General features: G+C 36.3%; 1 protein-coding gene across 2 annotated transcripts; it reads right to left on the reverse strand.

Annotated features, from left to right (window-relative positions):
• Positions 1–965: 965 nt before the first annotated feature.
• Positions 966–12,321, reverse strand: aifm2 (AIF family member 2). 2 transcript variants are annotated; one of them, XM_079842032.1, is made up of 9 exons: positions 12,229–12,321; positions 10,205–10,391; positions 10,000–10,115; positions 9,795–9,914; positions 9,574–9,666; positions 8,663–8,771; positions 5,720–5,872; positions 1,681–1,881; positions 966–1,559 (listed from the first exon to the last, which is right to left on the reverse strand). In XM_079842032.1, exons 2-9 carry the CDS (start codon positions 10,377–10,379, stop codon positions 1,405–1,407), a joined length of 1,122 nt encoding a protein of 373 aa, XP_079698158.1. In that variant the 5' UTR covers positions 10,380–10,391; positions 12,229–12,321; the 3' UTR covers positions 966–1,404. The 2 variants fall into 2 exon arrangements, with proteins under 2 accessions (XP_079698158.1, XP_079698159.1); XM_079842033.1 differs by having other exon boundaries at positions 1,124–1,559; positions 10,205–10,388; positions 12,229–12,288.
• Between the last annotated feature and the right edge of the window lie 915 nt (positions 12,322–13,236).

The raw sequence follows: 13,236 nt of genomic DNA on the forward strand, positions 1-13,236 counted from the left end.
GATTAAAGAGCTCGATTCAAATGGATTGCTTTCACAATGTCTTTATGAACTTTTTGAAGTTTTGTGTGAATGGACTTTTAGTGGAGGGACAAAAATCTCTTAGGTTTCCTTACAATTATCTTCATTTGCGTTTCGAAGATGAACAAAAGTCTTTTGGGTTTGGAACGTAAATCACAAAATCGCAGAATTTTCATTTTTGGGTGAAGTGAACTAACCGTTTGAATAAAACATTACACGGTCTAGATGTTGGTGCCTGGACTGCAGGTGCATCAATCTAAAAAACTACAATAAAGATAACATGACTACATTAACAAAGAGTTGATGAATAGCGCAACATCTCACAGGATAGTGGCTGAATGCCACAAAACAACATCTGAATTGAATCAGTGCCTGTGTGACCCAGACTCAACACAAACTGTGGGCCGCCACTTCACAAAGTTGAAATTTATGGCAGTATTGCCATTTAAAGACCACTTGTATCCAAGGCCAACGTGCAAAGATGTGTAACCTGACATAAAAAACACAATACCTTAGGTTCAGGACAATAATTCAAGAGTTTCATGAACAGCAAATGCCAAAAGCCTTCCCAGTCACCATGCAAACGCAACCCCTTTTAGCTTCAGTATGATAACAGGACACTACTGGTGCGGTGCATGATGACATGAGGAGGTCATGTGACAACTATATAGCGAGTCATATTGAATCAAACAGACTGCAGTTTCTATTTGGTGCTGCTAGAGGAGCAGAAATCACACACTGTGCTTTTACAACCCTGAGTTGGCAAGTTTAACGATTTCTTCAAAATGATTTTGGCTAATTTGATTGACTTCACTGTGTGAATCAGTTAAATAAACCACGTGAGCAAAGGCTGTTCACTGTTCATAAATCATTTTAAGTAAACTCACAAAGTGGGTTGTGCAGTTTTGGACTGTTTTTGTAAAGCATAAGCTAAAACAATATCTATTCAGTGACTCAGCATCTTGTTTTATTGACTAGGATACAAGGATTTGATTCATATGGTTTCATTGCCCTCTAGTGGAGCAGTTCATTAAACACACATGCTCAATGCAGGAAGATATGAGAACAAACTAATATCAACAGAGTGACAACGGAAAACTGTATTGTAAATGTAATTGGATTTATTTATTTTACAAATGTATAAATATATAAAACAATGCTTTTGATTGTTCTCAAAAGTATTAAAACAATTCATGATGTTATACAAGTATAAGAATACATTACGTTGGTTATTTTTATAATATATAGCATCCTTCTGCTGACTGATAAATGTAAATATCATTTAAGATAATAAAGGTGATAAATTAAGTTATGTGAAATGGAATCATGCGAGATCATAGTTCACACATATTTTAGTATAACGTAAACATGTTTGTTAACCTTGTTTTAATTAGGAGCTTTTTGGCCCATTTCCCTCCAGCTCTTCCATAGCAGCAAGCCTTGGCTCTTAGCCTTGGTGACCAGAAAGCGAGGTAGTTTACAGCCATTAAACTGGCCTACTCCAGCATCCTTACCCATAGCAATCAGCATAGTCACATTTCCTAAATGGGAACAGAATATTGGACTTAAATTGATAATAATATTAAAAACAAAAAAGCAGTCTGAATGTGAGAAATGAACTTGAAGACAGCTGAAGCAAAATCATCGGCTTATGGTTGTCACCTGTGTGGTATGAGGTTAAAGCTTTGCCTGACAGACTGTTGATGATATTGGTGGCAGCTACTCCAGCATGAAGTCCAGCATGATAGGCCAACTTGGGTTCGTTGAGATTAACACAGTCACCCACAGCATACACATTGTCAAAGCCTTCTACTTGCAAGTGCTTGTTCACCTTCAGAGCACCAGTCTCCGACATACACGCACCTGAAATATGAACACAATTAATAAACAGAGAAAGAGAGAGATGAAAAAAATCAACCAATTAAGTGAAGTTATATGAAGGCACGCTACCAGTGTTGGGGGTAACGAGTTACAAAATTTACAGTAACGATATTACTTTATTGGGTAACGAAGTAAAGTAACGCATTACACTAAAAATATTGGTAACTACACTACTTTACTAGACTATAGGAACGCGCTTTCCTGCGTTACTCAAGCCGTGTTTGCCTGTGTGTAAAGATCTGATATGTTTAAGTGCTGCGTGCACCGTTGCCATAGAGCAGTGTTTCCCAACCGAGGTGCCGTCTGACAAGAGCAAGGGTGCCGTGTAAAAGTCCTTCAAATTCTCTCTTTGTAAACTTTGTTCAATTCATGCGAGTGCTGCCGTATGTTTGAATAAGACCACTCATTTTCGCCGTCATCACAAATGAGAAGTCACGCGCGCTGTGAGAAGATTTTGTGTCTGTGCACTCATCCGAAAGCACGCACACGTCTCACAGTGCGCAAATATTGAGTTCTCTTTCAAGTTTTGCTCTTGAACGGACAAACTCACACAAAAACTATGTCAACATGCCCATCTTGATGAGTATCCTAGCAGACATAGTCTGTATATGCCTTAAAACGACGCATATCCGAGCATTAGGTCCAGGATTAGGTCTTAAAGGGGCAGTAGGATTAGGTCTTAAAGGGGCAGTAGCCTTTACTGCTGTCTGTTTAATGTCAAACAACAAAAGACAAGGACATCACTCACTGCTCTTGATTGAATAGATTGTGTAAATTTAATAGGATTAATCTTTAATTTATACGGTCAAATATGCAATGTTATTTTACATTTGATCAATTTCTGTACCTGAAAACTAATGTTAGACGTACCTGAAAAACCTGAAAAGGATTGTTTATTTTATTAGTGTCTTTGCTCAATAGTATTTATTTGTGCTGCTGCTTGTATTTAAATCATTTGTTCTTATTATTTTCTTTATCTTTATTTGACAGTAGTCCTTTTTGTTTGTTTGGGGAAACACTGCATAGAGCCATATGATATTTGTCCATATATCTACACGGTAAATTAAGAAGTGGAAAAGTAAAGTAATAAGTAGTGAAGTTACTTTTCAAATACAGTAACTAGTAAAGTAATCTCATTACAATTTACAGATGTAACTAGTAACTAATTACTTTTTTTGAGTAACTACCCCAACACAGCACGCTACTAAAGGTCAACAAAGAATTAAGTGATATAAAACTTTACATATCATTTATGTACAGTTGCAAAGTGTAACTACACAAACTTAGTGCCTGTCACGTTGGAAGTTACCTAGCTGGGGACTATTTTCAGGCGCTGCTTAATACTGCGACTGCTGCACCCATAGTACGGCAGCAAAGTTCCTTGATTATTACCAAGCGGCAACCTCCCGCAGTTTCTCTTTAAAGGGTTAGTTCACCCAAAAATGAAAATTATGTCATTAATTACTCACCCTCATGTCGTTCGACACCCGTAAGACCTCCGTTCATATTCGGAACACAAATGAAGACATTGTTTTGAAAGCTGATGGCTGAGAAAGGCCTCAGATAGGCCTCCATTGGCATTCAATACATTCACACTCACAAGACCCATAAAAGGCACTAAAAACGTTGTTACAAAGTCCATCTCACCACAGTGGCTCTACAATAATGTTACGATGCGACGACAATAGTTTTTGTGCGCACGCGTTTTCCACGACGCATGCGCGAGAATATTACGCAGGTCCGGCGTACGGACACATGACCCAGGAGCGATTTGTTTACAAGCAGAGGAAGACGCGCGTATCTAAGCTGTTGAATTCTACATTGATCGTGCTTTAGGTCTCAGCGTAGTGCTCAAATGGGGCTAAAGTGTGCATATTATGGATTCCCGAACGCCGGCGCTACGTCATATTCTCGCTCATGCGTAGTGGAGGCACACACGGAAGACAAGAAGAGGTTGAATAAAGTCGTTTTTTTTTGTTTTTGTTTTTCGCACAAAAACTATTGTCGTTGCTTCGTAAAATTATTGTAGAGCCACTGTGGTGAGATGGACTTTGTAACGACGTTTTAAGTGCCTTTTATGGGTCTTGTGAGTGTAAATGTACTGAATGCCAATGGAGGCCTATCTGAAGCCTTTCTCAGCCGTCAACTTTCAACAAAAATATCTTTATTTGTGTTCTGAAGATGAACTGAGGTCTTACGGGTGTCGAACGACATGAGGGTGAGTAATTAATGACATAATTTTAATTTTTGGGTTAACTAACCCTTTAAGCCAATCCGTGAAGTGACATAAGCGGCAATTCATCGACTGGCCACTAGGGACAGGCTCCAGAAGGGAGCAGAATCTCATTGAGCCTCATGTTAAAATGCCCAACTTTACAGCAGAATAAAACATGTTTACAGCCTGGTACAAATTGTGGTTTTTGTCTATATGGCTAATTTTGCCCTTCATGACAACTGTGAGGGGGGTGAATTTTTTTATAACTCATTAGTTTACATTGTATAAAGCATTAAAGTTCTGCATAATTAAGGGCGTGGCCACTTCGAGTGACAGGTGGATAGCCAGCTCCGCCCTCGTCCCGCCTTTTTGCCCATTTTCTGTTATCCTTATCTGGCAACGGCCAGCACAGCCCTACTTTACGCTTCAAAACTGCTCATCAGAATCCTATGGGTGATGTCACGGACACTACGTCCATATTTTTTTACAGTCTATTATTATTACGCAGGAATGAGGGTATAGTTCCTAGCCATATCGGGCAAGAACATTGCAACTTTTCATTTTCCGTCTGTCTTAGTACACGATGTAACTACAGAAGAGTTGTAAATAGTAAAAATATCGAAACTCTTTGGTCATTTTTTGAGCAAGATGCTAACAGTCTAATCAGATACAATGATCTATGCTAATCTATGCAAAAAGTGCTACCACCAAAAACGGTAAAACTCAACTGTTTAACTCTAGGAGAGTTGGAAAATGAGCCTATTTTCAAAAATAGTGGGGTGTTCCTTTAAGATGCGTTTTAGACGATCGGATCACAAGTAGACAAGGCAGACACATAACCGTTTACACCTGGTGTTTTAATCTCTTTTGTCCACTTTCGACCACTTCTGTTTTGATTTCTTCTAATGTAGGGTTTATGGGTGGATAAATGTATGGGATTTTTTTCAGATCTTTTGAACTAATGGACAAAATAAGCTTGTACAATTACAGACGACAGAAAAACATAAAGAGAGTTTCTTTTGTTTCTGCTCTGACAATGGTGAACGCTGTGAGTGTGTGTTGAAAACCAGAAATGGTGAGAGAACATCTTTGGTCTTCAGACACAACTTTGGTCTTCAGCCAACAAAGTTGAAATCCCGTTTGGCTAGCACGCTTCCCATAAAGTTTACGCGTTAGGTCAGTAGGCGGTATTTTGTGGCTGTACAAATAATTAAAGCTGCAGTCCGTAAGTTTTGCCTCTTTGTCGCCATCTCTGTTTGAAACCTGCAATTGCAGTTATTTGCGGAATTATCATCTTTACGTGGGTTGTGCATCGGCACGGCTCCTCAACGCGGATGAATCTAATGTTTTGAGGAGTATCATGGGTTGTCAGTCAACGCACCGGTGTGGATATTCACTGTACATCCAAATCATAGATTCTATGTCTTGGAAGTGTGAGAGAACATTTTCTTAAGAAATTTGTCTAATCAACTGAGAAAAAAAACATTGCCATAATTAGTCCAAATTAATTATGCATTTAATAACATATGCATTTATGTTTCTAAATATTATCTCAACAATCACAAACAACTAATAGCCCATTTATTACATCTAAAAAGCACTTACTCAGACTAGACCTGTATGCTTCAGAGTTGATCTTATTTCCTGTGCAGCAGATGACAAGATCGGCGGTGACCTGCTCGTTCTTATTGGTCTTGACCACCATGCCGCTCCGACACACATTAAATTCCAGCTCATCAAGGTTTGACACTTTTTGCCCTGCATTCAGGTACATAGGGAAATAGAGAAGAAAACGGTCTACAACCTGAGAAGTGCGGCAGTTACAATTTTTTGCATAGCTAAATCCAGCTTGTAGCATTTTCCATTTCCCTTTCCTGAAAAGGTCATCTCCCCATATAGACAACACACGTAAGGGATAATGTACAGTAAACTGGTCATTATCACAATTTAAAGGGTTAGTTCACCCAAAAATGAAAATTCTGTCATTAATTACTTACCCTCATGTCGTTCGACACCCGTAAGACCTCCGTTCATCTTCGGAACAGAAATGAAGATATTTTAGTTGAAATCTGATGGCTCTGAAAGGCCTCCATTGGCACAATGCACGGTTCACTCTCAAGACCCTTAAAAGGTACTAAAGACGTCGTTACAAAGTCCATCTCACTGCAGTGGTTCTAAAATAACTTTATGAATCGGCGAGAATAGTTTTTGTGCGAAAATAACGACTTACAAAGTGATGACGATTTCAAAACAAGGCATAATGAAGCTTCGAAGCGTTATGAATCAGTGAGCCGAATCATGATTCTGATCGCGTGTCAAACCGCCAAACTGCTGAAATTTGGCGATTCAAACCGCTGATTCGACTCGCTGATTCATAGCGCTTCGAAGCTTCATGATGCCTTTTTTTGAAATCGTCATCACTATGCAAGTCATTATTTAGGGTTTTTTTGCGCACAAAAACTATTGTCGCCGATTCATAAAGTTATTTTAGAACCACTGTAGGTAGTGAGATGGACTTTGTAACGACGTCTTTAGTACCTTTTAAGGGTCTTGAGAGTGAACCGTGCCATTGTGCCAATGGAGGCCTTTCAGAGCCATCAGATTTCAACTAAAATATCTTCATTTCTGTTCCGAAGATGAACGGAGGTCTGACGGGTGTCGAACGACATGAGGTTAAGTAATTAATGACAGAATTTTCTTTTTTGGGTGAACTAACCCTTTAAGACCAAGTAAAGAAAACATAAGGAATAAATTGAATGTAACTCAATACGTTTGTGTTCTCTAAAATGTCCAGGGAGAAGCACAATGAATTGTATTAGCAACATTTCATCGTTTGGAAATACGACTTCCAACAGATAACCATTACTTTTTAATTCATTTCACACAAAAAAGCTTGAATAGCTCTGCCCCCAACCACTAGAATATGGAGGAAAAAAATTACTGTACCTTCTGATCACACTGCAAATAAAGGTGATGTTCTTCCTCAGTATTTTTGTCTTTTTTCTAGTGGAAATGACTAACGATTCTTAAATCTGATACAAAATGACATAAAATATGAAGTCTTGTTTTCTGTGAAATTGATCAAAATGAAGTGTTTATGATTAAAACAAGAACAAATATCTGCTTAATCCAAAGGGACGTTTGATGGATATTTGTTCTTGTTTTAAGCACAAACTCACTTAATTTTGTTACATTTTCTAAAATTTGCATCTCAAGTAAATGTATCTTGACTTAAAGATGATTAGATATTTGTATTGGAAAACAGGACAAAAATACTGAGGAAGATTTTTTTGTGTGTGTGCAATACCTGCAACATTTCATGCCATTTAATTTTCTGTTCTGATGTAAGGCCTTAAAGGGATAGTTCAGCCAAAAATGAAAATTCTATCATTTACTCACCCTCAAGTTGTTTCAAACCTGTATGAATTTCTTTCCTCTGAACACAAAAGATGATATTGATATTCATATAAGACTTGATGGACCCCACCAACTTCCATTTTTTTCCCTATACTATGGAAACGGTTTGGTTACCGACATTTTTCAAAATATCATCTTTTGGTGTTCAGCAGAAGAAACTCATACAGGTTTGGAACAACTTGAAGGGCGAGTAAATTACGACAGAATGTTCATTTTTGAGTGAAATGTCCCTTTAATTTAAGGGCGAATAAAGACTTTTTTTTAAAGGCCTATAGAAACCCTGGCAGTATACATTAAAGGGTGTGATCACCTTCAGGGTGATCACAGTGCCCTCCGCCCCACGTCCAGCCTTATTACATGGCTACTTGTGAAATTAATGAATAGCTGGATATGAAATATTGATTTGAGTAGAAATTATTTTATAATCTTATCTGTACATTATCTTAAAGCTTTTGCTAAGAAAAAAAACATAACTTGTATTTTTACAGTAATATATTAATACTGAAGTAGAATAGTATACAGAATGGAACACATTTGTCAAATATTAATAATCATGCTGAAAGCTGGCTGATAATATTAGCCAGTGTTTTTTGTTGCTTATGTTATGAAATGCAGCAAGTGTCAAGTGTGAGTCAATTGTTTTCCATCGAGTTGACTGAATTTCGCGCTTACAATGTATGTGCGTAAATGTTAAGAAAAAAAATTGGACCCACTTTATATTAGGTGGTCTTAACTACTATGTACTTACATTTTAATTAATCATTTGATACAATACACTTATTGTGTACATACATGTTTTTACATTGTACTTACATTTTACCTGCATGTAATTACATCTGTAATTAATTGCTGTAATTACATGTATAATTACACTGTTGACCCTTCCCTTACACCTAACCCTACCCTTAAACTTACCCACACCACCACACCTGTCCCTAACTTTGTACTTTGTACTTATATTTTGATGTAAGTACACAGTAGTTAAGGCCATCTAATATAAAGTGGGACCAAAACATTTTATTAAAGTCATTTTACTAGTTCCTTCAGAAGAAAAAAAGACATGTCATGCCCCACATCGGGAAAAGGAACTAAAAGGCAAATGCTAAGCAACATTTCATGTGAGACCAATACCTAGCAACAGCTCCACCCCCTTTTCCAGTAGCACCTGCTTGGCTTGTTCTTTCACACTAGGCAATAGATCAGGATCAGCCACCTCCTCACGTGGGTGAACCAGAATCACCTAGATGAAATGTGTGATAGAAGACAATCATTATTATATAACAAAGAACACATTTAAAGTGATATTTCGCCCCAAAATGAAAATTCTGTCATTAATTACTTTTGTTCATCTTCAGAGCACAAATGAAGATCTTTATGATGAAATCTGAGAGCTTTCTGTCCCTTCATTGACAGCTACAGAACTACCACTTTGTCATTCCAGTCATTCTCCATCTTTGTGACTTGCGAGTCAGACAGCTGTCAATCAATCCGTCACTGCGGGTCTCAGGCACTCACGCCCTCCGCTCAGACATTTGCATAATGCCAGTTTATGATTTTCATTGGCTGCGCGCGAACAATGTCTATCTTGCCCCGCCCTCAAAAACTTTTGTAGCTGAGGCCTGGAAAAGTTTGGTTTGTGTTGTCAACATGTCAAGAAGACACTGTAGAGCAAATCTACTTTAAAAGAATGAGGACTCATACTGGAATCGATACGGAAGAAAATCAACTGTTTGTGTATTACCAGTAAATGCTAAAGAAGTTCAGGGGAGCGTAGACCAATCACAACAGACTGAAGCGTCTGACCAATCAGAGCAGAGTAGGCTTTCGGAAAGGAGGGATTTAAAGAGACTGGATCTTTTTTAGACTTTGAGAAATGAGGTGAAGTGCAATGCACATTATGAGAAAATGCGTTTTTTGACCTTGGGTGCATGTAAACCAATTGCCAAATGAGGAGCTTTTAAAATTGCGTAATAGGGGCACTTTAAGCTCATGCTTCAGAATAAAATTGAAAAGTCTATTTGGGTGAGAAGTCAAAGCTCTACCTTCTTGTTAGGAAATTCTGTCCTGATCTCAGCAGCCATTTCAACACCGGTGGTTCCGCCACCAACAACTAGAACCGTGTTTGCTGACTGGATCTGTAACATTGTATGAAAATGTAAATATGTTTGTTTTTTTTAATGTCCATAAATAAAACTTTCACAATATAGTCTGTACTGATTAAAATCATGTCACACATATAAACATGCCCAATAAGAAAACTCACCAATTGGACAAAGTCCTCATACTTCTGAATGGCTGATTGGTAGGTGTCCACAGAATTGTGTTTACCTGGGAAATGTCCGCTTGTTCCAGTACACAGAATGAGGTGTGAATAACGTACTTCCTGTAGATTTATATTGGGACATACTGTATAAAGACATTTTCTCATATTTTATTTTCTTCTGCTGTAACATTGCAATATCACTTACCTTTCCATTGTCAAGCACAACTGTCTGCGGTTCGGTGTCTATCCGAATGACGCGGCCTTGGAGGAAATTCAGTCCGAATGTCTCTCTGTATGGTATGAAAGTCTGCTTCGCAAAACCTACAAGGACATGCAAAAAAAAAAAAAAACACAACATTTTTATATAAATCTAGCTGTTTGTTTTCTTGCAACCTCTGATTTTTGCATACCGGGTTTAACTGAGGCACGCAGCGCTGCAACGTTGTGATGAAACGCATCCAGGACGTCAATAAGCATGAAGGGCACCCCATGACTTTTAAGGTGTTGAGCAGCTGCAATGCCGCCAAAACCACCACCGACAATCACCACATGAACATTCTCGTCAATGGACACCTGCCCACCCATAATGCTTTACTACTGAAAAGAAAGAAAAATAATCAATGATAATGTCTCAAACTACATTTTTTTTAATTATTATTCTAAAGTAAGTAATATATACACACATCACACAACCATTCAAAAGTTTTTTTATCTTCAGTGTCTCATGATCCTTCGGAAATCATTCTAATATAGTGATCTGCTGCTCAGGAAATATTTTGTATTATTATTATCAATGTTGAAAACATTTGAGCTGTTTGCAACATTATAAATGTTGTAACTGTCACTTGACCAATTTAATGCAGCACTGCTTAATATAAATATTAATAGTGCTAACTTCTTTTTTTTATCTTACAGACCTCAAACTTTTGAACGGCAGTGTATATACACACACATAGTATCGGTCAAAAGTTTGAAAAATTACTATTTTTAAAGTTTTGACAGAAGTCTCTTATGCTCATCAAGCCTGCATTTATTTGATCAAAATACAGAAAATAACTGTAATATTGTTAAATATTACTACAATTTAAAATAAGGGTTTTATATTTGAATATACTTTAAAATATAATTTATTTCTGTGATGCAAAGCTGAATTTTCATCAGCCATTACTCCAGTCTTCAGTGTCACATGATCCATCAGAAATCATTCTAATATGATGATTTATTATCAATGTTGGAAACAGTTGTGCTGCTTAATATTTTTTTTATAACCTATGATGCTTTTTTCAGGATTCTTTGATTAATAAAAAGTTTAAAAAGAACAAGATTTATAAACAGAAATATGTTGTAACAATATACACTACTGTTCAAAAATGTGGGTTTTTTCTTTCTTTCTTAAAAAAAAAAAATACTTTTATTTAGCAAGGATGTGCTAAATTGATAAAAAGTGATAGTAAAGATTCCTATGATGGCAATTTAACACACCCTCGCTGAATAAAAGTATTTTTTTTATTTTTTTAAAAGAAAGAAAAATTACTGACCCCAAACTTTTGAACGGTAGTGTAGATTGTTACAAACGTTTTTATTTTATTTTTTATAAAATGCTTTTTTTTTTTTTTTTTTTTTTTTTATTCATCAAAGAATCCTGAAAAAAGCATCATAGGTTATAAAACAATATTAAGCAGCAAATATTAAGCAGCACAACTGTTTCCAACATTCTTATATTATTTCACAATATTAATGTTTTTTTCTGTATTCTTGTGAGCATAACAGACTTCTTTAAAAAAACATAAAAAATGGTAATGTTTCCAAACTTTTGACCGGTACTGTAAAAATAAATTTGTATTTATATATATATATATATATATATATATATATATATATATATATATATATATATATATATATATATATATATATATATATATATATATATATATATATATATATATATATATATGTGTGTGTGTGTGTGTGTGTGTATATACATACATACATACATACACACACACACACACACACACACACACACACACACACACACACACACACACACACACACACACACACACATTGAAAATGTCTCAAAGGCACATTTTCAATGTTATTTGTTCAATTATATCCCCTTCACCCATAAGTGCTGTTTAAATTGTTAAATGCTCAAACGACTTCAATTCAGGTATGTGCCGATCCTTTCCATTTTATAGTAATTTATTTGTTTTAAAACTCCAAAATATATTGTAATGGTTGCACAATCTATAAGAAAGAACTGATAAGAAAGGTGTTCAACACAAAGCGGTCTGCAACATCGATATATTGAATATTATATTCATATGGAGTCTTGCCTGCGACTATATATTATAACAAAGAAGCTCATACACAAGCTAACAAGCATTTGCTTGAAACGTAAATGTTTTTTGAAAACAGAAATATTTACCGGTATTTGATGTGTGGATGCTTTTGAAGGCTTTGTATCCTCTTCTGAGTTCTTCAACACGGAAATGTCTTCAGCTCTTCTACTTGTAGAGCTGCATTATATCCAATGATAGCGCTTGTAGCAATGCGGTGGGCGGGGATTCTTTTGATTGCGTTGAATTGTAGCCAATGGTTAGCGTGCGATGGGCGTGTCTGTTTGTTGCGTGAAATGGTGATTTAACTTCTTTTCCGATGATTTCTGCACCCCGTAACATTTTGACATCCTTAAAACTGATAGCAGATCATGTTTAACCCGTATTCTCGGACTGCAGCTCTCATTGTCACTTATACTCCCAGATGATTCATCAAAACACAGAATGTAACAGTGAAAGGTCACTAGTCGAGCTGACTCATCGTGACATCGAGCACGGATTTTTTTTGATTGCCTAAACTTTTTACTTCAAATTCGAAGGGCCTAAAAACTTGGCTGAAGGCTGTGGACCGAAAGTATACGTGGCATGTTAAAATGTATGCTAGCCTAACGTTACATGCTTAAAAATCAGATTAATTTAGCCTATATCCTCTACATTTCAAAGCAAAAATAAAACAAACAAAAGTCATCATGAGCGACCTTTGGCCCACTGCCACTGATTTGTTCCAAGACGCAATTAATAATATTAATCCCTTGTGTGTGCCGCTCCAAATGTTAATTTTATTATATTTAGCCTTTTGCCATTGATTTGTGTTTTTAAATAGCCCCTTTCTTTTGTTTTGTTTTTTGTTTTGTGGTTGTTTTCTGTTTAGTTATTAACTTTTGTATTTTGACAACATTTGTAATTACATGTATGTGTATATTCTCTTTCCCCTACGAGAGTTTTGTATTTTGCAGTTTTTTGTCAATAAAAAAAATATATAGGCCTATATAAAAAAAAAATTAATAATATTAATAGGGCTAATATTATGCATGTAAATACATCCTAATATGTTTTACAGAATTTAGTGTGGTATTTAACTGTTCGATATAAAAGTA

Source organism: Gobio gobio (genome assembly GCF_949357685.1).
Source record: "Gobio gobio genome assembly, chromosome: 18".
Taxonomy (NCBI): Eukaryota; Metazoa; Chordata; class Actinopteri; order Cypriniformes; family Gobionidae; genus Gobio; species Gobio gobio.